The following is a 27,101-nucleotide window of genomic DNA, read 5'->3' on the forward strand; positions in this document are numbered from 1 at the left end:
TATCTCATTTGATCCTCATAATCCTGTGAGGTAAGTCCCATTACTATCTCCATTTTTCAGATGAGAAAAATGACTCAGAGGTTAAGTGACTTGTCAAGAGCCACACAACTAGTAAGTCTCTATGGTCATATTTGAACACACGTCTTTCTGACTCCATCTGGGTCCAATACTGTATATATATTATCACTAGGACCCAAAAAAGGTAACAAGAGACTGGAACCATTTTACACCAAATCTTTTTAGATCCAAATAAACAGGAATTAGACTGAAAGTCTCATATTTTGTTTTAAAAAAATCAATTGCATAAGTATTGACTAGAAGAAGCATGACCAGATAATATTTCAAAAGAAAAGGTGGGCAGGATTTTAGTGGAGAGCAAGTCCAATATTTGTCAAAAAATGCAAAATGGTGCTTGAAAGAGGTGCCACAATCCAAAGTTGTCTTAATAGAAATAGAGAATTCAGAAAGAGGGTGGTGATGGTCCTGATATTGGGGAGGAGAGAAAGAGAGAGAGAGAGAGAAGAGAAAGAGATGGAGGAGAGACAGATGTCACACACATCAATATGTTACACACAAATATACCTACACATCTATGCATATACATCTCTATAAATATATCTATCCATCGTATATATTTATGTGTGTATGTATACACACACATGCACACTCTATGATTAGTTGGACCACATAGTCTACATTTTGGAGAGGTCAAACTGGAGCATATTTAAAAACAGCAAAGATGGCCCCAGTGTGAATGGACTGAAAGCTTATTTTGGGGAACATGCTAGCACCCAACAAACACTTAATGAATACTCAAACCTACTGATAGCTGTCCTCATTCAAGCTTTAAACAGAAAAGCCCATGAGACTCTTTGACCCCTGCAACATCCTTCCCCATATGTAGCAACATATATCAAACCTACCAAACACACTGTCCTGTTTTATAAAAATAAAATCAAATAAAAGGATGATTCCTCTGCTTTTTCAAAATTCAAAGTATCTATTCTTGATTTACTGCTTGCTTAGAATAATATTTTTACATAACTGTGGGATTTTTACATAGACTTTATCCAACAACACCTGAAATGGGAAGCTCAGATTAATCCTGTCTTCTAACTTAACCTAGGGAAAAGACACATTGTAGATGTTTTGATTATATCTATTCCAGACCTTCCCTTTTTTTAACAGTGTCATTAGTAATCTGTCATCCTAATAATAATAATTCCCTTTTGACATCATGGAGGTAAAAAGAAATCATCGCTGACATCAAAATGAGGTGATATTTCAGCCGTATTATTTCACTGAAGATAAAATGGAAGTCTTTATTACTCCCTATGCTTTTAAAGAAAGCTGAGCAAGACTTACCCTGACCCTAGAGCTTATCCACTGGAATACATCTGAAACTGGTGTAAAATAAGTAATTTTAATTGTTCTGACTACATTTTTCTGTATGTCACTATTCCCCACAGCCAACCTCTTTAGACCTAGAAAGAAATGCTCTCTTTGAAACTTTTCTAACAAATTTGTTCCCAATTCATAGAAACCCTGAAAGGCAATGGGAAGTCTGCTGTTGATGAGAATAATTCATTCTTTCTCAAACTCCCTTCCCAATTCCCCAAACTCACGATGACTGAGAATTGATGTCACAGAATAACTGAGGAGTAGGGAAGCCTGGGCTGAGATGGGCCAATTCAGACTGAATGCATGATGGCAAAACAATTGGTTAGGAAGTAAAAATAGAGAGCTACTTTGCATGTTTCGTGTAGGTGTATCTGCATGCCACTCTTTGAATTTATCATTGTCCACATATATAAAGGAAATGGGACATCTTAAACTGTCTTAAGCCTGTTTTCAAACTCCTGGTATATTAGTCAAAAACACGAATGTTGTGAACAATGTATTATAGAAACTCTCGAGTACTACACATATATATATAGGAATGAGGGTCTATAGTAACCTCTTCACTTTAGGAAATTTATATTTGTGGAAAGGGAAAATTTACTTTATTATTTATGTCACGTATATGTGTGTGTTCGTGTTTATGCATTCCCACTGAAGCTCTAAGTATTGCATATGTGAACCCCCTTTAAGAAAATAGTTAGTATATGTATGTGTTTGGGGAGAGGAAAAAGAAGGGATCACGATCTATAATTTCATCAGGGCAGAGAACTTCCCATTTTGAAAATTCCCTTCCTTTATGAAGATGAGCACATTTATAACTCCACCTACATATTATATATGTAAATATGCATGCACAATTACATATACACAATAAAATTATTTTATATACATTATATGTGTGTGGGATCTGTGTGCATATGTACATGTGTGCACATGTAGAAATATAAAATGCTTTGTGTATGTATGCATACATATACATATGTATGATTTAACAATTGTCAGGAACTTCTTTCACAAACGAAGATAAATCATCTGTGATATAGTCTTAGATAGCTACCTGGGACAGTGAGTGGCTGAATGGCATATCCATCATTACATAGTTGATTTGTGTAAGGGATAAGACCTGAACTCAGGCTTTCCAGACTCCAAGAGCAGACCTCTATCAGGTATTCAGTGCTGCCTCTCATATATAAAAACATGGAAGAGAAAAATTTAAGCCTGAATGAAAACTAACATTCATATCAGGGGAATTGAAAAATATATTCACTAATCAATACCTTGTTGACACCCCTGTTGTGCTGACTATCTGTTCAGTAGCTTAAGACCCGGACCTTGACATCTTTCCATGTGAAAATGTTCACCGAAGCTCTCTGTCCTTGCTGTGAAATGAAAGTTGTTTTAAATTCCCCAAGTCGATCAGAATTCAAGTACATCTTCATTTGCTGACAGACCCAAATGACTCTAATGAAGGCCAGAGACTTTAGTTCAAACAACAAATGATTAAAATAAACAGTAGCAATATAAAAAGTGAGTTTGCTTAATGTTCATCCCCACTAGAGATATTAGACCATGTTTCATCTTTAGCGTTAAAATAAATAAATCTATCGCTTTGCACAAATACATATTCGATCTATTACACCATATTCCCACTATTTAAACTTCAAATTTAAAGGTTGAAAGGTTAAATGCTAGTTTGCATAAGCTATATCCATTCTACCTAAATCATCCCCAGTGCCACTTTCGTTTCTGGTCCTGAATAAGTTTGATTTCCTGGTGTATAGTTCAAGACTTAAAAGGTTCAATCATTCTTGAGAAATTCAAACAAGATTTCATTTACTAATGATCACTAATAGACTTTCATCAAGACAGAGTTTGTCAAATAAGCAAATAATTAACTTGTTTGGATTGTAAACAGAGAATCATTCCCAGTGTTTGCTCCTTTTTTTTTTTTTTTTTTTGGCATCTCTTACACACAAACACACAAACAAATACTGTTTCCAACCTTTATCCTTGGCATTATTATGCCCTTTTTAGGGCGGACTGCTACATTTTACAGGTGAAGCAGTGTCATAGAATGTTTTTTTATACTTCTAGTTACAAAGTTCCTTGTATGTCTTCAATGTGGACCTGAACTAACATTTAGTGAAATATTGTGCCAGTTGACTAATTGTTATGTTAGATAAACCAAATGGACAGTGGCTTAAAATTAAGTAATTCTATTGTATGAACTTTTTATACCCACTGCAAATTACTTCCTTTTATAAGGAAGCTAGTAAAGTCGTTTTCAGCTTGAGTTTTTTTTTTAATCTGCATATAGAAGTAGGACCTTGGATGCTTCCAACTAGAATGTTCTCAACAACATGTTTTTCATTCTTCTTCATATTAATGGTGGCACATGTGGATTTTTTTCTGGCTTGTGCATTGGCATAAATATTTCTTCTTAAGAGAGAGGAACACTAGCCTGCTCTTGACAACAACCCTAGACAAAAAAATTAATAATAATCCAAAATATTAATAGATTGGGCTTTGAAGTAAAAAAAAATCCTATCAAATAGAATCCATTCTAACTCCATTTAGCTTGTCTCTTATTTATTTTTATTTATTTTTATTTTTAATTTTAATTTTTAATATTTTCCCATAGTTACATGTGTCATGTCCTTCTCCCCCAATTTCCCCCAGCCAGTAGCCAATGCACAATTCCACTGGGTTTTACATGTATCATTGATTAAGACCTAATTCCATATTATTGATGGTTGGACTAGAGTTATCGTTTAGTGTCTACATCCCCAATAATATTCCCATCAGCCCATGTGATCAAGCAGTTGCTTTTCTTCTGCTTTTCTACTCCCACAGTTCTTCCTCTGAGTGTGGCTAGTTTTCTTTCTCATAAGTCCCTCAGCCTTGCTCTGGATCTTTGCATTGCTGCTAGAAGAGAAGTCCATTATGTTTGATTGTACCACAATGTATCAGTTTGTCTCTTATTTAAATTTTATTTATTTAAATTTATTTTATTATTAAATTTATTAATAAATTTAAAATAAGGTTGTATGCATCTACACCAGATTCTTTCAAATTTTTGTCTTTTATTTCAATGTCTGCTTGACATTTTACAGACCAAAAGTCTACAAAATAAGAAACATTTAGAAATTTGTTATAGATACAACACAACTGTCCAGACACATAAGGACAATGCTGCTTAAATTCTTATTGAATCTTTTTCTTATTAAAAAAATACATAAAGATATATAGAGACATATACAGATATCTAGAGAAAGAGCATCCTCAAACCAGGGATCTCTAATTATGATCATTTTTTTCTTTTTAGAATCTATAGCATCCTTTGCAAATGTGCATAAGCACTTTTTGCCTCAGTCACATATGTGTATCTCACATCAGTCACAGCTACTGACTACAACTCCAAAAATCACATTACTCAAAGAACTTAAAATAGAATTGTTTGCAGCAACTCAAATACAGAATAGTTGAAAAACAATTCAAAAATTAAAACAGCAGTAAGCAGCCATCATGGAGAGTTCAAAGCAGAAATTAATTTTCTAGGTTTTTATCAATATAATCAACTCTTATTTTATGCACAAGTGCTTTGAATTCCTCCCCACTCCTCTAACTTGTAGAATTTTTACATTTATGGATCAAATTCCCTTTTTTTGGCCAAGTGAAAAAAAATACTCCACTTTCCTCCTTAGCTTCCAATGCCGGGGCATGCTTGATCTTTCAACCAGAAGGAAAGAAACACCGGTGCTTTGAGTTGCAGATCATTACTAAAGCTGCTTTTTATTTGCTTGATTTTATTTCTTTTTCTTGTTCCAGCATCTTTTCCTCCTCCAAATAATCGAATACTCCCAGCTGCTCTCACATGCATCTACTTTCATGACCACTAAGCTAGCATTACTCCATCGAGTCTACTCCCAAACCATCCAAGAGTCATTTAAGAGCAGATCTTTTGTCTAAGTCAGCTGTCAGGAAAAGACTGCATCCCCAACTGGCTTTGGGTTAGTCAATTTTTTTTCATTACTACATATAGATACTCAAAAAGAGGTCTGGACAATGGATTCAGGGTTTCTTTTTTTCATGAACTGAAGAAGCACAGAGCCAGTGTACAATAAACAAACATGCATTACGGGTAGTTTTCAGTCACTTTATAGTCATATACATTCATAAATTCTGATGCAGTTGTAAGGAACAGACTTTGATGGGACCAAACTCACAGAAGAGCTTTAGATCACTAAAGCAAGCACAGACCAACTTTATGTTGACAATTTATCAGCTCTTCTCCGTCAAGGAAAATTGTTTTTTAGTGTCTGCCTATTAACAATCACATGCATATTATGAAATTGAGTTTTGGTTAGGGTGGCCTGCCATCTGTCTCTTTGATAATTTTTTTCCCCTAATGTCTCAAGCTCAAGCTCAACTTTCTCCATATCTAAAAGCTGTAAAATGGGAATCACCAATAACAGGAACACTCAGCAAGAGAAATGGCCCCAATAACAGTGTAAATCTTTTAACTTATAGACTTTTAAAATGAAGAACCACTGGTACCTCCAGTCTGTGCATTATCTTTTGAGTGCATATCAACAATTCTTCCTACCTCATGAAGCCAATTGATGTAAACATCGGTGTCATTGGATCATCTTCTGAAACAATTATTCTGGCATTTCAAGAAGTGTTTAAAAAATCATTTTAATAAGCTAAAAAAATCAGCCTGCAATTGATAGGTTTTTTAAATGAGCTGTGAAGGACTGATGTAGAGAATGAAAATGATATGTTAGGTTTCTCTTCCATGTTCCAATACGTTAAAATTTTATCAATAATATTGTTTTTCTGTAACAATACCTGCCTCAGAGAAAATCTGCTCTGTAGCTGTCAGTATTACACCTCTCAAAATATGCCTGGGATGATTCTGTTAAGCTGATAAAAAAAAAAAAAGTACATTTTGCTATGTAGAAGGATGGCTGAAAAGAACATTCCCAAGCCCCTTCATGTGTAACAGCCCTTGTATGGCAGGGCATTTATTGTGCTATAAATTCCATCACTGATTTTGGCCAGTTCAGATTGATTCTGCAGTAACTATAAGTAATGAACCTTAGAGGCAGAGCCAAAGAGTAGGGGGTGGGCGAGACAGAAGCCAATAAACTTGTGGCTGAAGGAATACAAATTGTAGAGTTCATTTAGTCACAGTTTTGATCAAATCATGAAGCCAATACCCTAGAAAGCAGGAAAAATAGATCCGGTAAAATCTACAGTCTCCAGACCTTTTCCTTAAGTTTTTTTTTGTTTGTTTTTATTTTTTGTAGTTTTTATAGGCGAATACAATAAAAATCAAGGAAGCAACCTATTTTGACCATTTTATGCCTCTGCAAAATTCCTTCTAATTTTTAAATTGTATCCACACAGTAATAATAACTAATATCTATGAGGTACTTTAAAAAATGGCAAGTACTTTATATACATTATCTCATCGGAACCTAACCATCACCTTAAAAGGCAAACATGACAGGGATTATTGTCTCCTACAATAAAGAAAAGTGAGACTCAATTAGATTAAATTACTTTCTCACCATCATATAGCAAGTGAGTGTCAATTTTTTTTTCTCTTGATTTTAGCAAGTAAGGTAGACAGGTGATGTAATATATGGAGTGTTATGCCTAGAGTCAAGAAGACTTCTCTTCCTGAATTCAGATCTGGCTTCAGGCACTTTACTTTTTGTATAACCCCGGGCAAGTCACTTAACCCTGTTGGCCTCAGTTTCCTTATCCAAATGAACTGGAGAAGGCAATGACAAATCACTCCAGTTATCTTTGCCAAGAAAAAGTCGGATATAACTGAAAGGACTGAGCTAATATAAACATTTTCATCATCATTATTAAATAAGGTAATGTTTACGCTGGAGAAGGAAATGGCAAAGCACTCGAGTATCTTTGCTAAGAAAACCCTGAATGGAGTCATGAAGAGTCAGTCATGACTGAAAATGAGTAAATAGCAATTATCAAAAGCAGAATTCGAATCCAGATGTTCCTAACTTTAAGGCAAGCATGTTTTCCACTATCCCCACTGCCTTTTGGCTATGCCACTTAATACAGGACCTGGAACTGAAGTTAGGAAGACCCGAGTTCAAATCCTGACTCACACGTGCTAGCTATTTGATCTTGGGCAAATCTGTCCCCTTTATTCCTTCATCTGTATAATGGAAATAATAATTCCAAGGTTGTCATAATGATGAAATGAGATAATATTTTAAAGTACCTTTCAAGCCTTACAATACTACATACATGCTAGCAATTATCACTAACTGCTCCAAATCTTCCCCACCAAATTTTTTTCTTATTTTTTAAAATCCTTACCTTTTGTCTTATAATCAATACTAAATATTGTTTCCAAGGAAGAAGAGAGGGAAGAACTAGAGTTAAGTAACTTGTCCAGAGTCACACATCTAGGAAGAAAAAATTTTCTAAGGAGAAGGAAGATATAGGGTCACCCACAACAGAAACAAATTGTGATGGGCACCTCATGTGGTCCTTTGTCTCCAGGCCCAAACATCAAAAATTCTATGATATGTGTCACTTTTTCTTCACTATTTTTATCATGTTTATCCAAACTACTGGGATTCAACAGCAAAGGCAGCATACATGTAGCAAGCAACTGCAGTGTGTAGACTTCCATTCTAGGGCTAGGGAAGAAACAAAGATGATTATGATAATTATGATAAAGAGTCACATTTCTATCAGCAGGTCGAAAGCATATCTTTCTTGGCCCCATTTTGTCTGTGCATGGACCTGCACTTTCATTGATATGGACTTCCTTCCACCAATATAGATTTGCAACTCAGCTGTAATTTACAATTTTGGAGAGTTTCTTGAGATATTTAGCCAATGGACTTTGACTCCAAGACCAGTCCTCTATCTACTGTCCCATGTAGCCTCTCATCTTTATATCAGAAATGTACATTTATGAGGATAAAGTGAGATGACATTTGTGCATTTGTGATCTTGCTGTTTTTTTTCAGAATAGGAAAATAAGGCTAACTGGCTTGCTCAAGCTAGTCAAAGACTAGATTTGAACTCACGTCTTCCTTATTCCAATCTCAGTGCTCTCTCTACTGTGCCATCTTGCTTCCTCTAAAGTTAAAATTTAGAGTTATATGGGAGTAAAATGTAGAGTTAGAACTTGTACCTAAGTCTTCCAATTCTTTTTTTTTCAATCTTTACTGCCTGTCTTAGAATAAGTTCTAAGAAAGAAGAGTGGCAAGAGCTAAGCAATTGGTGTTAAGTGACTTCCTAGGGTGATACAGATAGGAAGTTTCTGAAGCCAGATTTGAATTCAGGTCTGGTGCTCTATCCGCCTAGCTGATTCTTAAAAACAACATTCCTAATTCTTAAAAAACATTGCTCCTTTCACCACATATGACATAATACTAGTCCTTGCGGAACCCAAGGATTTAAAAAAAATTACTAGTAGGAGATTATTTGACAGGTTCAGTTCCAGATTTAGAATGTGAGTTTATGGCAACTCTTTATTACCCCAGAAATTCCCAAAACTAGTCATTCTAGCTATATTTGAATATTGATTTGACATTTTACTTCCTTTCGAAAATCTGTCATTACTCATCATCAGAAACTGAGAACTGATTAGATATGGAGAGTAGACCTATGATTTCATAGGGTTTAGAAATTACCAGGTCAGAAATCTCCCTCTTGCCAATGTAGATCAATGACATCTCTGCCAATTAGCTTCCTAGGTCAATAAAAGGATAAATGACTTACACAGAATCCTATAACCAGTATCAGAAGCAGAACTTGAACCCAGGTCTTTCCAACTTGAAGGACAGCACTTTTACCCATCAGTGCCATTTTTGGTGGGGGCATATTCTTATTCCCGCCATTCGATTGAATAGGCAAGTCCTTCCCAAAATATAGCCCAAAACTGATAGGAGATTCATTACTAGAACTCACTTTTGAGCTTTCCCAGAATTCTCCTAAGTGTGATCATATGGCCCCCATTGTAAAGGAGAAAACAAATGGTGTCACAACTGAAAAGAGTACAAGTCATGCATCATTTCTGGAGCATTCATCGAGAATAACTTGCTGCCAAACCCCACGAGAATAGCTCTGGCTATGGTATGTCATGGCATATTGCCACTTCTATTTTGGTTTCAATCTGTTATTTCTAGTGGCCATATTAGAGTCTCTTTTGAATGCCAGAATTCTCAGGGGGCCTAGAGTGCTAGTGAACTTCCAACACTGTTTTTGTTTCTTCCTGGGAGGAGAGAAATCATTTCCATAGTTCTCATCAAGTGAGTAAAATAAGGGTCTGAGAGAAAAGAGAATTCACCATTATCAGGTTTTTCACCATGTCTCCTTACCCATGGCTAAAATAACTGCTATTGTAGAATAGACACATTAATAATGGATTTCAGTTATTACATAATTATTTATGATCCTATGAATCTGATTGATTTGTTAAAATTGACCATCAATATAGCCAATAGAATTGATATACCAGGCATCAGTTTATTAGCAATTTTCTAACAGACATAGACCACCATCTCTCCCATGATAAAAATGATCCTATTCCAAGATATCTTTCCCATGTAAAGAATTAAATAAAATTATTTTAATCAATTTTAAGTTAAAATTAAGGCTGAATAGCATCCTTTCCCCCTATAACTGCTCTATGTTATGGCAATCATAACAGAAGTATCATGTTGACATAAGCTGGCTAATCTATGTAAACAGCATCCTTTGAATGCTTTCTATGGAAGATCACAAACTGTATGATGCGGGGCAGCTGGGTAGCTCAGTGGATTGAGAGCCAAGCCTAGAGATGGGAGGTCCTAGGTTCAAATCTGGCCTCAGACACTTCCTAGCTGTGTGACCCTGGACAAGTCACTTGACCCCCATTGCCTAGCCCTTACCACTCTTCTGCCTTGGAGCCAATACACAGTATTGACTCTAAGACAGAAGGTAAGGATTTAAAAAAAAAAAAAAAAAGTTGTATGATACCTAAGGAATCATGTGGCCCAATCCCTCCATTTTACAAGGAAGGAAATTCAGTTTCAAACAATTTAAGTGACTTGCTGATTTGATTGATCAAGGATTTGGCCCTTTAGAAAGTGTTGCCAAGGATTAGGTTTGATTCAAAGTTAAGAATCAAAAAAAATTTTTTCAATGAAATTTCAGTGCTAAGTCCACAGGGTCTCCAGTATTCTGTGGATAAACTAGTTGTTGTTGTTGTTGTTTTTGTTGTTGTTGTTGTTGTTTTTCCCAAGATCTGAAATCCATAGTCAGGTCTATAAAGGAAGAAGGGAGAGAAAGGATCAATATGCTTATGTTCTACAGGCATTTTCAAGAGGGAAAGAAGATAAGGGTAGAAGCTGTCATGGTGGTTTTAAAAAAGGAGAAAACTCTGACAACAGTCTCTTTATGTCTCCTTCCCATTGAGACTCTTGCCATTTCATAATTAAGTCCAGTTATATGATCATTTTGGAGGCTCTGGATTAGTCATTTATTTTTATTTATATTTAAGTTAACTGTTTAATCTCAATTTTGACTAATTTCAAGATTGAGTTACAGTTTATAGGCTAAGTTCCTTGAGTGAGAAATGTTTTTATGTGTCATATATGACAACAAATTGAGTTAGTTTCTGTCAATTCCCCAGAAGGCTGCTGAGTGCTTTCTGGCATCCCATTACCACCATCTCTTCACATAGCCAACCAATGCTCAGGGATTGACTCCCTCAGGGGAAAAAATGATGAATAAATATTGAAAAATACTAGCCTCCCATTGCCATTAGGAAAATATGGAGGATGAACTAGTAATTAAGAAAATGTTCAGAAAGAACAAAAATCAAATTGAGAGATTATTCCAGTCAATCCATCTATAAATGATAAAATACCTACTCTATTCAAGGCAAGGTTCTAGGCAGTAAAGTTTAAAACATGGTCCTGTCTCTCAAGGAACTTGCTGAGGAGTTAGGAAAAGAACAAAAGTACAAAAAAGCTTATTATATGTGGTAAATGAGTTTAATAACCAGTAAGCTTTTGAGGAGTTCCGATGAAGGAAAGATCACTTAAGACTTATCAAGGGAAGTTACACTCTGGAAGAAATCAGATTGGATCTTTTAAAATGGATAGAATATAAATGAACATAAATGAATTTAATGTGATCCCATGAAAAGTATGAGCAGTGGCTCAGACCAGGGAAAACTTGAAGTATCTTCCATGAGGAAGAGGAGGAAGAAGGAAGAAGGAAGAAGACAGAGGAGGAGGAGAATAATATTGGGGCCTGATGTAAAAATTTAATGAGACTTTTTTTTAATTGAGCCTGGTAATTGCATTGTTAAATAAAACTTCTGTTAAGAAAATTCTTTCTCCCAATGAAGATGAGTGTCCACTTAAAATGTTGGAGAGTTTTCTCAGGGAGAGATAATACTCAGCATTGGCTCCAAGACAGAAGAGTAGAAAGGGCAGGCAATGGGGGTCAAATGACTTGCCCAGGGTCACACAGCTGGGAAGTGTCTGAGGTCAGATTTGAACCTAGGACCTCCCGTCTCTAGGCCTGGCTCTCAATCCACCGAGCTACCCAGCAGCTTTTGAGCATACATCATCTTCACTCCAAGTCCAGTTTTCAGTTTGTCTGGCCAAAGCTCCCTCTCCTGATGCCAGAAATTCATACTTCTAAAAAGATCATAAATGCCATGCTCGTGGGTTTGAACTTAACTTGAAAGATAGTAGGAAGGAGCCTTTGAAAATTTGGGATAATGCAATGAAAGTGATATTTTAGAAAGATTGATCTAGCAAATGTAGATTGGCCAAATTAGACTGAGAAGAGACTGCAGGCAGGAAAGCCAGTTAGGTGCTTCCTGTAATAGTTTTAGCATGAAATGAAAAGAGCCTAGAGTAGTGTGGTGGCAGTGGAAATGGAAAGGGAGTCAGAAGTGAGTGACATTGTAAACGAAGAATGACCAGGTCATAGTTACTGATTAAAAGAATATTAATGCCATTAGCTCAAATAAGAAAGCCCAATGGAAGGAATATCATGTTTGGGAATGAAGATGAATCTTGTTTTAGATATGTGGAGGATTTAAGTTGAAAATATGTAACCAATTTTCTTTTCCTCTTGCAATAATCACCTCTTTCTTCTAATGATCTTCCACTAGAATGTTACATCTCATTTGGTAACCAAATATTTATAAGCAGGGTCTGTTGCTCTTCTATCTTGCAAGGAGCTGTGGCATTTTATTCTGACATCCAGGTTTTCTCTTATACCTTACTCAGCTTGAAAAGCTCACTCAAACAAAGGAGAGATTTTTGACATATTTTGGATTGACAGATGTCAAGGGACATTCTTATCTCATTTCCTTGTTGATTAATTTGAAGGTAATTTTCTAGTAACCCTAGCTTCCAAAAACGTATTTTAAGTGGCATGTTAGTAAAAGAAAATTAATTTCTCTGCGTTAAACTTGCCAGCTTTTGAATTAATTGCATGAGCATAACAATCAATTAATAAATGTTAAACAAACAAGGGAAAATCGGTCAATTAAAAATGACAAAATTGATTCCAAGTGTAGATAAACCAAGAGATTGCCATAATGCTTCCCTGTAAGCCCCGGCTCAGACATCTTTTCTCAATAAATCTGCCTCCCATTTTCCTATATCAACCATTCAAAGCACTGAAATCTTATTGTAATTTCTTATAAATAAAATTACAACAAAGGCATTCCTTTGCCATATTAGCTGAATTAAAGAAGCCCAAACATAAACAGTTGACCTAATATAGTCAGAAGAAGGTCATGGCTCTTTGGAATTGGGCTGTCTCCTTCACACTCTAAAGAGAAGTCTGTTCTTACTTCAGGTATTTTGTCAACTATGGGGCATTTTCAAAATGAAGTAAACTCTATAGAGCCCTTGCTAGTATCATCAATTATATGACTATAGACAAATTATAAATACAAAATGAATGTGATTAGAAGTAGAAGAGACTTCAGAGGTCATCTACTCAAACCTCCCTTGCCCTTATTTGCATATGAGGAAAGTCCAAAAAGATTATGTAATTTGTCTAAGATTATATAGGGAGGAGGGAAGCTAGGCAACATAGTGGATAGAGCACCAGACCTGGAGTTGAAGACCTGAGTTTAAATCCACCCTTAGACACTTGTTGGTACAAGTCACTCAACCCTGTTTGCCTCAGTTTCCCCATCTGTAAAATGAGCCGGAGAAAGAAATGGCAAGCCACTCCAGTATCTTTGCCAACCCTAAATGGGATCATAAATATCTCAGGCAAAACTGAAACAACTGAACAATAACATATAGCTGTAGGTGAGCATCAGAGGCAAAATTTGAAGCCAGAACCTTTAACTCTAGAGCTGATTCTCTTTCTACTTTATCAGTCAGGAGGCAGCTTCACCAAGTGAACAAGAAAGGCATTACCCACCTTGCCTTTTCTCCTAAACATGTATAGTTGACCCCCCAACCATAAAGTTTAGGAAATTATTAGGGAAGAAGGTATGTATAAGGATATAAGAAATCTCTTAAGCCAGACGTTGAGTCCAGTGTTATTACAGCTTATGTTGTATTTTAAAGTTCCAAATGCCCTTTATCTACTTTATTTCATTGGATTCTCACAAACCAGCCTATGAGGTAGGTGCTATTACCATTCTCATTTTACAGATGAAGATTAAGTGACTCTAAAACCCATGGTCACCCACTTAGTAAGCATCAGAAATAGGCTTCAGTATTTCCTCAAGTCAAGTCCTGTACTCAACCCACTATGTCCGAGTGTTACTATGGCATGTTTCATGGGAGGACATAGCAGTCACCTCTATGACATTACCTTCAAGAGGGGTGAGATGGACAGCCAGGTGGAACACCAACCCAGCAGTCAAAAGGATCTGGGCTCAAATTTGCCCTCAGATACTTCCTAGCTATGTGATCTTGATTGCCCAGCTCTTGCTGCTTTTCTGTCTTAGAATTGATCCTAAGGCAGAAGGTAAAGGTTTGTAAGGAGGGAGAGAAACAGAGAAAGGGAGAGAGAGCGAGAGCGAGAGCGAGAGCGAGAGCGAGAGAGAGAGAGAGAGAGAGAGAGAGAGAGAGAGAGAGAGAGAGGAAGGGAGGGAGGGAGGGAGGAAGAGAGAGAGAGAAAGGAGAGAGAGACAAAGAAAGAGGCAGAGAGAAAGAGAAAAGAAGGAGGGAGAGAGAGAGGGAGGAAAAAAGAGACAGAAACAGAACAGAGAGGGTGGGAGAGAGAGAGAGAGAGAGAGAGAAAGAGAGAGAGAGAGAGAGAGATGGAAACTAAACATGCATAGGCTCCCCTCCTAATAATGTCAGATCATAGCATCAGAGTCATAAAGTGATTTTAGAAGTCATCTAACTCCATCTCTCATTTTATAGATGAGGAAACTAAGACTCAGAAATTTGAAATGACTTTTCCAAGGTCACGCTGGTAATATAAGTAATAAAGCCAGTATTTTAATCCAAATCCTTTCTTTTCAAATCCAGTAATCTTTATACAATATTTTCATGAGAAGTAGGCAAATGGAAGAAGTATATTTTTGTGGTCATTAACATCAGTGTCTATATAGCATGCCCACTCTGGTTAGGATTTTTTAAAAACCATTACCTTTTACCATAGAATCAATATTGTTTATAAGATCCAAGGCAGAAGAGCAGTAAGGACTAGACAATGGGGGTTAAGTGACTTGCCTAGAGTCACACTGCTAAGAAGTGTCTGAGTTCAGATTTGAACCCAAGACTTCCCATTGCTAGGCCTGGCCCTGTGTGGTTGTTTTTAAAATATCACCTGAAAAAGAAAGAATAAGGAAAAACATATTCAAAGTTCATAGCAGAGTGTCAAAAGGATTCTTAAGAAATTCCCTTAAATGGATAATTCTAATTTAATAGAGGAAAATGTGTTTGCCTCTAAGATTCAATTGAGTTGCATTCTACAAACATTTCCAGTGTGCCAGACAACGTGTTCAAGATACAAAAACAAAAATGAGCAGTCACTGCCCTCAAAGAGCCTACATCTTATTGGCAGGGATTGGATTGGATTATGTTACTTTGGATTGGGTTGAGCTGAATTACTCATACCATGCCCACCCACTCAAAAAAATGTTCTCCATGATAACTTTGATACCTGAATGGATTTTTGATCTCTTCTGGATTTGTGAATACTCCAATACTCCCTCCAGTCATGCAGATCACCACCTATCCACCATCACTCATCCTGATCAACTCTAGCCTATCTTCCAATAAATCCTCTGCAGAAAGCATGTTAGGACCTTTGCTCTACTCTCTTGATATTACTTGGGTAACAGTACAGAATGAAGACCCTATTGATTATCCATTACTCTTCCATAAACTATTTCACCCCATTCTTGAGACATGTCAATCAAGATCTATTGCAAGTCACTTAACCCCCATTGCCTAGCCCTGACCATTCTTCTGCCTTAGAAACAATACACAGTATTGATTCTAAGATGGAAGGTAAGGGGTTAAAAAAAAAAGAATTGTTGATCAAAAGTTCAATCTTTTCCTTCATTTAATATTATTCATAGAGGAGAGGGGATAGAATAGGACAGATTTTCCCACAGTTGCCTAAAATCCCACCACCCACCCTCCATTCCAAAATCCAATTTAAACCAGGTAGAGTAAAAAAGCAAGTGTAAATACAAGCCTTTTAAACAGCTGCTTACCTCCTTGGCAGTCACAATAACATGAGTCAGTCCAATCATCAAAAGAACTGTTACTTGTTTTGCTAAAATCCCAGGGAACTAGTGCAAGGCATGATATTTCAGCACTAATGAGGTTCTACCTTACAAAGTACAGTTTTAATTATGTCAGATTTGGAGACTCCACTGCAAAGCTGCAGGAAAGCAGCAGGTTCTACCCAGTTTCAGGGAAACGGCATTAATATCCTATGTTTTTGTTTTATTCAGTCCTTGCTGGCTGTGTGGAGAATCACCTGGAGTAACTGTGGGGCTACAGAGGACCACATCAAATAGAGCCCTAGAAAAGAAACTTTACTTTCTCCTCCCATGCTATGAATGGAGATGCCACTTCTGAGCAATATTTATCTTTCGATGTCTTACAAGCTAACACATTGATCTGCTTTGCCACTGACATTCCTGAGCCGGCCTCGACCTTTTCACCACCTTCTGTCCTTCAAAGGTTGAAGCTGACCACATTAGTGTAGCAGTTCATAAACCTTTCCACTCACAGATAAACAGAGAGAGAGAGAGAGAGAGAGAGAGAGAGAGAGAGAGAGAGAGAGAGAGAGAGAGAGAAAGAGAGAAAAATCAACTACTCTATTTTATACAACTACAGATTTCAAAGCCCTGTCTGGTCCCACTGATACCCACGCATGATGACCTCCATTCTTTTTCAAATTATACTAAAAAGGAGACTTTTAGATTATGAGTTCTTTGCACCGCCCCATTCCCTAGTCCCACTCAACCTTGGAGCTTAATGGCATATGGAGACAAATACTAGACCTAGGATTTTGCTGATCTAGTGGGAACTTTTAGATGAGGAAACTCTCTACTGATTCAGGAAGTCACCTTCTCAGCACTTTATAGAGTTAGACATAGTCTAGAGCACCAAGAAATTAAATGACTCATCCAGAGTTATGTAAACAACTAAGACTCAGAGGCAGGACTAGAACCCAAATCTTTCTGGCTCTGAGGCTTCCTTTGTATCCATAATGTCAATGGCATTATGACAGAAGTGAACTTTATACCTACAAGCTAAAAATTCATTTTAAGAGTTCAGGGATGAGGAATGGCTGCCAATTCATTTTGGGGATGACTCATCCTTTCAATTTATAAGAGTGAAATCCTTAGGATCATGTGGTTTTATTTAATATTTTTTCAAATTCCCTTCTTCTCTCCCTCTTCTCCTCATCCTCTCCATTCTCTCATTTCCTCATCTGTACTCCATGCACTTAATGTTATTCTGAAATGTTGATAGTAAAGAGCCCAGAGATGTCACACTACAGACAGGAAAGGGACCCAGCTGGGGTGTCAGCAGGACACCTTCCTCTGGATTACTTCATCGGTGGACCTAAACTTTGTTCTGCCTTCTTGGCTTCCCAGCCAATCAGGGTTCCATGATGGTAAAGGGGTCCTAGTGCCTTTCTCTCATTGTATTGTGAACTCTGATGCTAGGAGGTAAAAAAGCATGCCTGGTGTTGGTCCAATTGGCCATTAAGAACACTCTCAAGGCTCCATGGGAAAATAACATACATATATCCATGCAATACTGAAAAAAGAAAAGGAAAAAGAAGTACCTATTTTCACAGTAAATGATATTGAGGTCCATATTTACTCGAGTAACAAACATGTGGCAGTCAATCCGGACTTCATTGATCGTAGGAGGAGGCAGCGCATGGGCAACCACGACAAGACCCATGATCTGGCTGGGGACTGTCCGACCATGGGACAAGGACACTCTCAGACGTAACCGGCCCGTTATGTGAATCACCTGTAAGAGAACACGAGATGCATGAGAGGATCAGTCCACTTCAAACACAGATGCACGGTACTCCATTTGAGAGGAGCAGAATTAGGCTTAGAGCAGTAATTATTAGCTTGCATCTTATCATAATGGCCCTAAATGTCCTCCCAGCAAGAGACAAAAGAAAAATGGTGTTCTATCTACACTCTCCAAGTCAGCATCTTTGAGCTCTTGATGCTTTTCAGGAAAATTTTTTTTTTAAAAAAAGGCTTTAACTAGGGAGTTTATTAGCTTATTCTTAGAATATGGAATATAAAATTCGTGAGGGTATGGACAGTATTTAGTCCATTAGTATAGGCAATCAATAAATACCCTTCCCCAACCCACGGGCCACAGGCAAGCGTATGTGGGGGGAGAAACAGTGTCAGTATGAGTGACATAGCTATGAAGTATCTGATGCTATACTACTCACACCGGCTTTTCCCACTATCAGCTACTAAATTATTATTTTGTTTATTGGCCCATTGCAGAAATGTAACTACTGTTATTTGATATTCAACGTGTAACAAAAGTTATATTTATATTCAGACTAGTACTGAGATCTTCTGTAGTATGTTAAAAGCACTGGATTTGAGCTCAAGTTCTGATTCTACTATTTATTTGCTGTGTTATCATTTTACCTCTATAACCCTTGGTGTTTTCATCTATAAAAGACGCTAGTCAAATTGTATTTTTGATCTGTAGCATAAAAGAATCTGTGCAACTTAAATGTAGCAGGAGAGGTAGAGAGCTAAATTTTTTCCCATTAAACTAACATTTTAATTTAATTTAATTCATTTATTTTTACATTTTCATTTTAAAATCACTTTCTTTGTATATAAACCATTAGGTAAGTCATAAGTGCAACTTACTTTTTCTTAAATCCTTACCTTCTATCTTAGAATTTATTCTAAATATGGTTTCCAAGACAATAGGGTGGGAAGGGCTAAGCAATTGGTGTTATGTGACTTATCTGGGGTCACACAATTAGAAAGTGTCTGAGGCCAGATTTGAACCTAGGACCTCCTATCCTCCAGGCCTGGTTCTCTAACCACAAGCCACCTAGATGCCCCAAGTGCAACTTATTTTTGATAAATCATAACATATGTCTGGGTGTTTCTACTGATTTCAGTGTCTATTTTGTGCTACAATAATTATTATTATTATTTTTTAACCCTTGTACTTCGGTGTATTGTCTCATAGGTGGAAGATTGGTAAGGGTGGGCAATGGGGGTCAAGTGATTTGCCCAGGGTCACACAGCTGGGAAGTGGCTGAGGCCGGGTTTGAACCTAGGACCTCCTGTCTCTAGGCCTGACTCTCACTCCACTGAGCTACCCAGCTGCCCCTACAATAATTATTAATAAAAATATTATTAATAATAATACATTATCTTTGGGTAGTATTTTGTTATTGTTCAGTCATTTTCAGGCATGTCCCACTTTTTGTGACCTCATTTAGGGTTTTCTTGGCAGAGATGCTGGCGTGGTTTGACATTCTTTCTCCATTTCATTTTACAGATGAGGAAACTGAGGCTTATAATTTATAAAATATCATTGCATACACAATCTTAACTGACATTCATAATACGAATGTGAGGTAGGATGGGTATTAAAATCGAACTCTCTTTTTTTGTTCTTTTTAGTTCTGGATTTGTAATTTCATCCTTGTGGGATACTTCTACTGGAGAAATGGCAGCTCAGTACCTTGACCAGGTTTTCGTGACATATGCTTCATTTTCTAGCTGATGCAGATTGTCAACTTATTTGTAATTTATAATTTTAGAGAGCTGCCTAGGACATGAGTTTAAGAGAGTTTATCATGGTAATAAATCTAATGTTTCAGAGGCAAAACTTGAACCAAAAGAAGTTTTAGTAATGTACCTTTTTTTTTTTTAAACTCTTACCTTCCACCTTAGAATCAAGACTACATATTGGTTCCAAGGCAGAAGAGCGGTAAAGGCTAAGGCAATGGGGGTTAAGTGACTTGCCCAGGGTCACACAGCTAGAAAGTGTCTGAGGTCACATTTGAACCCAGGTCCTCTCAACACTAGGTCTAGTGCTTTACCCACTGTACTACTTAGCTTTCTCTTCCCTGCTTTTTATTTTTATTTTGTTTTAAAGCCATTTCCATCTTGGTATCTTTACTCAGATAACAGGAAAAAGCTGTGATTTCATCAACATGGGTGACTCCCAGTGGGGAAACTCCCTCTACCAACCCATCAGTACTTTAGTAGAGAAATTCAATGAAGTTACTTAAGACACATATAAGTTAATAGGATTAGCTTAAATAGCTAATAGAGAGGCAGTGTGATGTAGAAAATAGAGACCTAGCCTTGGAACCAGGAAGATTTGGCTTCAAATCCTGTGTCAGGCACTTATTAGCTTATCCTATCCTCTAGGCCTGGCTCCAAATCTGGCCTCAGATATATCCTGATTGTGTGACCTTGGACAAATCATTTAATGTCTTAGTCTTTAGTCCTTTGGACAGTTCTCTAAGACTACCAAGTTGCAGAGAAAGTGACTGCCTGCTTTGGTAGAGATAGTTTCCTCATCTAGGAAATTGTAACAGTGGAATCATAAATCTAGTCCCTAGCCCTAGCCCTATATACATAGCAAATGTGAAAGGCAAGATTTGGACCTAGTCTTCTGATTTCAAAGCTCACATCCTATCTATTATGACATGTTGGCTCTATTTTCCTATAATTACACATGTTCAATTAGGTAAAAATAAACATTAAGGCTCATAGAATTATAGATTCAGAGCTGGAAGGGAATCTTAGTGGCCTTCAAGTCTAACTCCCTTCTTTCAAGATTAGGAAACTGATACCTAAAGAAGTAGTGACTTGTCCAATAGTACGGGAAGCTAGGTGGTGCAGTGTGTTGGGCCAGGAGTTGGTTAGATCTCAGTTTAAATCTGACCTGGGCAAGTCACTTAACCCTGCTTGCCTCAGTTTCTTCATCTGTAAAATAAGCTGGAGAAGGAAATGACAAACCACTCCAGTATCTCTGCCAAGAAAACTCTAAATGGGATCATGAATAGTCACCTATGACTGAAACAACTAAAAAAGAACAAGAAGTAATGTCTGAAGTAGGATTGATACTGAGGTGTTCCTGATTCCCAGTCCAACATTCCATGAACGATAGAGTGCTACTTTAGATGTTCAAAAAGAAAGCATAAAAAAGGGCCACAGGCACTCTGAGATGAGGGAGGAGTAGTTCTCTGGCTTTGCCTCAGGGATGATGGGACTGGGGTAGGTCAGGTTACGGAGGGACCACATTTAACAATAGATGATGAAGCCACCTTGTTTTCCCCTTCCAGTTTTCTCCCTGGGTCACTCACTGCCTAATGGGCAGTCACTGGCACAATGAGAGGACCTGGGAATAATTGCCTTTATGCACTATATCATAGAACAATAGTTCTGGTGAGCACATCACTTAGGGAAGCCTTTGGGGAGCCCAAGGTCAGAACAAACCTGAAAACTAAGAATTAAAGGGTCTTCTGTGACTGTTCTGTTGCCATGTGGAACAAAAGCTGGGGGGGGGGCAATGTACCAGTCATCTGGTCACTGCTACTGTGCCCTAGGTGGGAACTGGTCAGAGAGTCTATATTTGATTACCATTTGCTTTGAATTATTTAGTTTTTCAAACACAAACTGAATTCTTGTCACTGGGAAGCAGGATCAAAGCTGGAAACAGCTATACTTCAGAGTTCTAGCTCTATTAAATAATACTTCTCCCCTGCCATATTTTACATTTGTGCCGAGAGCCGATGATCTGGAAATGCCAATGAGAATGATTATTTGGTCTATTTCAGCAGTAGTTTTTCGACCACCCACATTTGAAGTTGACTAAATTCATTCTTAATGCACCTTCAGTCGGTCTAGCTACTTTATGAATATTTGAAGATGTTCCTAGAGGCAAGGATGCTAAAACACCATCTCAGACACACATTTTTGCAAGACCTCATTAACTAATAAAGAAATAGCTAAAAGAAACCGGATTAACTTCACAGGAGGGGCGCTAATAGTCTCCATTCCTCCTTCTAGCTAGGCTTACATAGATGCTTATTTATCATTATCTGTCTCGTTTTATCACGAACATTCAGCTTTCTGGAAAAACACAAATCTATGAATGTCTGGGAAAACATACATCCAGCAACGATATGCTAAATAAATCCCTGCTCGGCATTCTATGCAAAACCATCTGAAGAAATACAGACTGGAAAACATTTTGAGAAGGCATAATGGCAATGAGAGAAAGCGATGTAGTGAGTCAGATTTTCCATACATTTACTTTTCAAATTAATTTCATAATCCTAACAGTTTACTTTTGACAATCTGAATAATTGGTTGAATTTCTTCACTTTTCATCTGATGTTTTTTAGGATGACATAATATTAGGGCCAGACTCTGATTATCTATAAGGCATGAAGATATGGAAAGAATTTGTTGATATGGAGTCATAGGGCCTGGGTTCGAGCCCTTTCCTTGTCATTTCCTGTATGAATGACCTCTGGGCGTCAGTTTCTTTCTCAGCAAAATGACAGCATCTGTCTATTAGCTCAAAAATCTATAATCCTATCAATAAAAGATTAGGCTGGTGAAGGGATAACAAGATTACATTAGTATTTATGTCCAAATGGTGATGCCATTTTCAAGGGGAATAGGATTAATAAAATCATAAAGTTGTTTTAGAATGAATTCATTGTGAAATGATTCAAAGAGCTCAAGTCTGGAAGTTCAAAGACAGGAGTTCTGGTCTATCAGAGTTGTTACTAATTACCTATGTGATTTAGGATTAGCCACTTGGCCTCACAATTGAAGTTTTCTCACAAATAAGGGAGAGCTTTGGACTAGATGGGGCAACTAGGTCATGCAGTACATTGAATGCCAGGACTGGAGTCAGGAAGCCTTGAGTGCAAATCTAACCTCAGACTTACTAGCTGTGTGACTCTGGGCAAGTCACTTAACCCTCTTTGTTCATTAAAAAAAAATTTTTTTTAAACCCTTAACTTCTGTTTATTGGCTCCTTGGTGGAAGAGTGGTAAGGATGGGCAATGGAGGTCAAGTAACTTGCCCAGGGTCACACAGCTGGGAAGTGTCTGAGGCCGGATTTGAACCTAGAACCTCCCGTCTCTAAGCCTGACTCTCAATCCACTGAGCTACCCAGCTGTCCCACTTAACCCTCTTTGACTCAATTTCTTCAAAGAAAGAGTCGGTGAACCATTCCAGTATCTATGCCGAGAAAACCCCAAGTGGGGTCACAAAGAGTCAGACACAACTGAAACGACAACCAACGATGACAACATGATCTTTTGTAAACCACTAGATGACACAACTTTGTTGCGAATATAGATAGGAAGATATCTTTAGGAATTCAACAATTAAAATATAGCAGAACATTTTCATTGACAAAAATGTTGCCTGTACTCATCTGGATTTAATATTGAACATAAAAATCAAAGACAACTATTTTTAATAGCTACTGCTTTGCCAAATACTTATCAACTCTGATCTATGTGGAATAACAAGCTTTCAAAATACAGTGACCTAATGGAAAAAATCAAAACCATGTGGGAATAGAATGAAATACTTATCATGCCCACGATCCTGTACACTGTAAGATTTGCCCTGAAGATGCTTTCAGCGAACCTACAGAAGATGAGTTTATGTCCTTAAACTTGTATTCAATTACAAAAGTAGTCACTTTATCTGCCTGGAAATGGTTTACAGGACATTAAATCTAAAAGAATAATAGCAAGATAGTGACCTGTTCCAGGACAATTTCTATCCAAATCCAAGATGAGCAGAATGAAATAACAGCAATAATAATTGACATTATATAGCGCTCCAAGGTTTATAAAGCGCTTTATAAACATTATTCCTACCCAGTCTCACAATAGCCCTGTAAGGCAAGTAAGTACCATCGGGATTCTAATTCCCATTTTATCCCTGGATCCTCAGGTTCACAGAAGTTGTAAATGACAGAGGAAAAAAGTCTATCTGACTCTAAGTCCAGTATTCTACTCATCATACCATGTTGTAGCAAATAATTAATGCACAGTGAATTGTGCTAGATTGAATTCCCCTCTAAGATTTTATGAGCAAATATTTCACATGCAAATAGATTTCTTTTTTACTATCTAGATCAGAAGGAGGAATTTTTAGAACCTAGCTAGACATCGATAAATACAGAATTTTCCATCATTTTTCTGCTAACTGTTTTTCCTCAAGTTTTTATAGTGTTTGGAGTATTAACATTTGATTATCAATCAAATCTTCCTTGGGATTTTATAGTGTTTTAAGTATTAGTATTTGAAAAGGATTCTTTCCATAAGCACCAATGCAAATTACTTCCACTTTGAGCACCACTTTTTCTGGTCACTGGGCATCTGGTCCTTGGCCATATCTTAAAAAGAAAGTGCTAAAGGGGGGAGCTGGGTGGCTCAGAGGATTGAGAGCCAGTCCTAGAGACAGGAGGTCCTTCGTTCAAGTCTGGGCTCAGACACTTCCTAGTTAGGTGACCCTGGGCAAGTCACTTGACCCCCATTGCCTACCCTTACCACTCTTCTGCTTTGGAACCAATACACAGGATTGACTCTAAGGTGGAAGGTAAGGGTTTTTAAATGAAAAAGAGAGAGAGAGAGAGAGAGAGAGAGAGAGAGAGAGAGAGAGAGAGAGAGAGAGAGAGAGAGAGAGAGAGAGAAACTGCTAAAACTGAAAGACATGTTGACGATTTTGTTAGATGGACTTAGGGAGAATCAATGAAACTCATGGAATTCCAATTTCCCCGAACTCGACTTTATAGAGGTGAGAAGGCAATTCTCAATTCCCCTCCTGTCCTAATGTAGAGTTTTGCTATAAAGATTTGTATCAACCAACTCTGTCCCATAGAATTATTCTCAGCCCCTCATTCTGGCAGTGCCTTCATCAGAACACTGACTGTGGTGATGTAGGACAATAATACTAGTTGACATCAATAGGTCATTTTGAGAATTGCAAAATGTTTTATGCACATTATCTCATTTAATCCTCACAACTACCCTGGGAGATATTACTATCCCTTCCTTGAGGCTCAGTGAGGTCTAATGAATTAGCCAGGGTACCTCAACTAGAAAGTGTCAAGAGGCAGGATTGGAACCCAAATCTACTAAGCCTTTTCGATTCTATCACGCTGGCTTTTTTTCTTTCTTTCTTTACCAGATCCCAAATTTCCTTGGTATAGGAACCTCCTGTGACCTTCTGTCAGTGCTGATAGCATTTTCTTGGCTGCTTATAGTCACTAGGAGGCACTGAGTGGTTAAACAAGGACTCTAAGTGGTACAATGGATAGAACACTGGACCTGGAGTCAGGAAGATGTGTTCAAGTCCACTCCCAAACATTAACTAACTGTAAGACCTTGAGTAAGTCACTTAACTTTTGTTTGCCTCAGTTTCTTCAACTTTAAAATGGGGATAGTGGTAGTACCTGCCTCACAGGGTTGTTGTGAGGATCAAATGAGCTAATATTTGTAAAGTTCTTACCACAATGTGTATAACATATGTTATATGTTGTCATTATTGCTGGTCAGTCATTTTGGTCACATCTAACTCACTGTTACCCCATTTGGGGTTTTCCTGGCAAAGATACTGGAGTGGTCTGCCATTTCCTTTTCTAGCTCATTTTCCAGATGAGGAAACTGAGGTACACAAGGTTAAGTGACTTAACCAGGGTCACATGGTTAGTGTCTGAGGCCAGTTTTGAACTCATCCAGATGAGTCTTCTTGACTCTAAGTCTGGTACTCTAACCACTGTGCCACCCACTTGCCCAAATAACACTCTGAAGGAAGTGCTATTATTAGCCCCATTTTACACGAGAGGAAATTGTCTTAGGCTGAGGAAATTGTCTTAGATAGGCTAAGTGATTTGCCAAGGGTCATAGAGCTAGTAAATGTCTGAAGTAGGAAGTCAATCCAGGTCTTCTTGACTCCAACTCTGATTCTGTCTACTAGTTCATCTTGCTTCTCTAAATAAGAAACATTTGAACTGAAATCTCAGAATCCTTGGTAAATCCGACTAAATGAACACAACTTGATACGCATATACTAAAGAAACCGTTGTTTGCCTTTTACTTCCCCCTTGTCTCTGATACAAAAAGCGGATGTGCAGAATGCTGTAAGAACTTGTAAACAGAGTTTATGATGAGTGTGGGAGTGTTAACAAGCCACATTGCTTGGACAAATATATATTTCTCTTCCTGCCATATGCTCCCTTCTGTCATCTGTTAGCGATAAGCACTTAGATGTGCTCTACTAATATCCACTTATTATAAACAAGATCATCACAAAGACCTTGATAAAACCTTTCCTCTGTCAAAACTTAAGGAAAAGAAAACTCAGAGATCAAACCCCACCCAAAAACAAAAATCTCCCATCTGGAAACTATTCTCTTTTTCCTACCCAAACTCACCTCCGTAATCAGAACTCCTTTCTTTGTCAAAAGGAAGTGCTTGGTATTGTGGGTATTATTTCCACATAAGGCAACAAATAGGGCCAGATGACTAGGGGAGCAACAAACTCAAACAAACAAATTTTAAAAATGCAAAACGCCCCACAGGCACAAAAAGGCTGCAAATTCCTTAGATTTACACTAGCTTCAGAGATTTTCTCCTTATCCTTTAAAGAGAATCCAAATTTCTCTTAAAACTTGAGTTTTCTTCTGGCTCTTTTGTTTCTTCTGGAAAAATCTGACTTACCATGCAGATTATCAGAAGCACAGCCCAGGCATATTAATTTCATTATTTTCAGGAGCTGAGTTTTCTAAATCTGAAAGATAAGCATTTGGCCTCCTTACTTGAACCCCCAAACCTCCTGTTCTTTAGCACAGTAACAATGCAAATACTGTGCAGGAACCAGATCATGTCACAAATTATTCTATGCTAATTTTTTGAGAAGGAGAATAGTTTTCCAACATAGCCTCCCTCACTTTTCTTAGGCTTTCTTAGGTCACAGCTTGTAGAATGTACTTAACCATGTATCTTTGCTATGTCTTTGCTTGGGGGTAGAAAAAACATACTGTACTTTTTAATAATTGCCAACAATCCCCCCACCCCCATCCACACCCTGGCACCTTCCTTCCTTCCTTCCTTCCTTCCTTCCTTCCTTCCTTCCTTCCTTCCTTCCTTTCTCTCTCTCTCTCTCTCTCTCTCTCTCTCTC

At 37.6% G+C, this 27,101-nt stretch overlaps 1 protein-coding gene across 1 annotated transcript in view; it reads left to right on the forward strand.

Moving 5' to 3' along the window:
* The window catches only part of NPAS3 (neuronal PAS domain protein 3), a 1,019,383-nt gene that overhangs the window by 945,096 nt on the left and 47,186 nt on the right, over positions 1-27,101 (forward strand). Inside the window, exon 8 of the mRNA XM_044660006.1 lies at positions 17,761-17,885. Coding sequence (XP_044515941.1) covers positions 17,761-17,885 — 125 coding nt within the window. The remainder of the gene's footprint in view (positions 1-17,760; positions 17,886-27,101) is intronic.

This window comes from Gracilinanus agilis, chromosome 2 (genome assembly GCF_016433145.1).
Source record: "Gracilinanus agilis isolate LMUSP501 chromosome 2, AgileGrace, whole genome shotgun sequence".
Lineage (NCBI taxonomy): Eukaryota > Metazoa > Chordata > Mammalia > Didelphimorphia > Didelphidae > Gracilinanus > Gracilinanus agilis.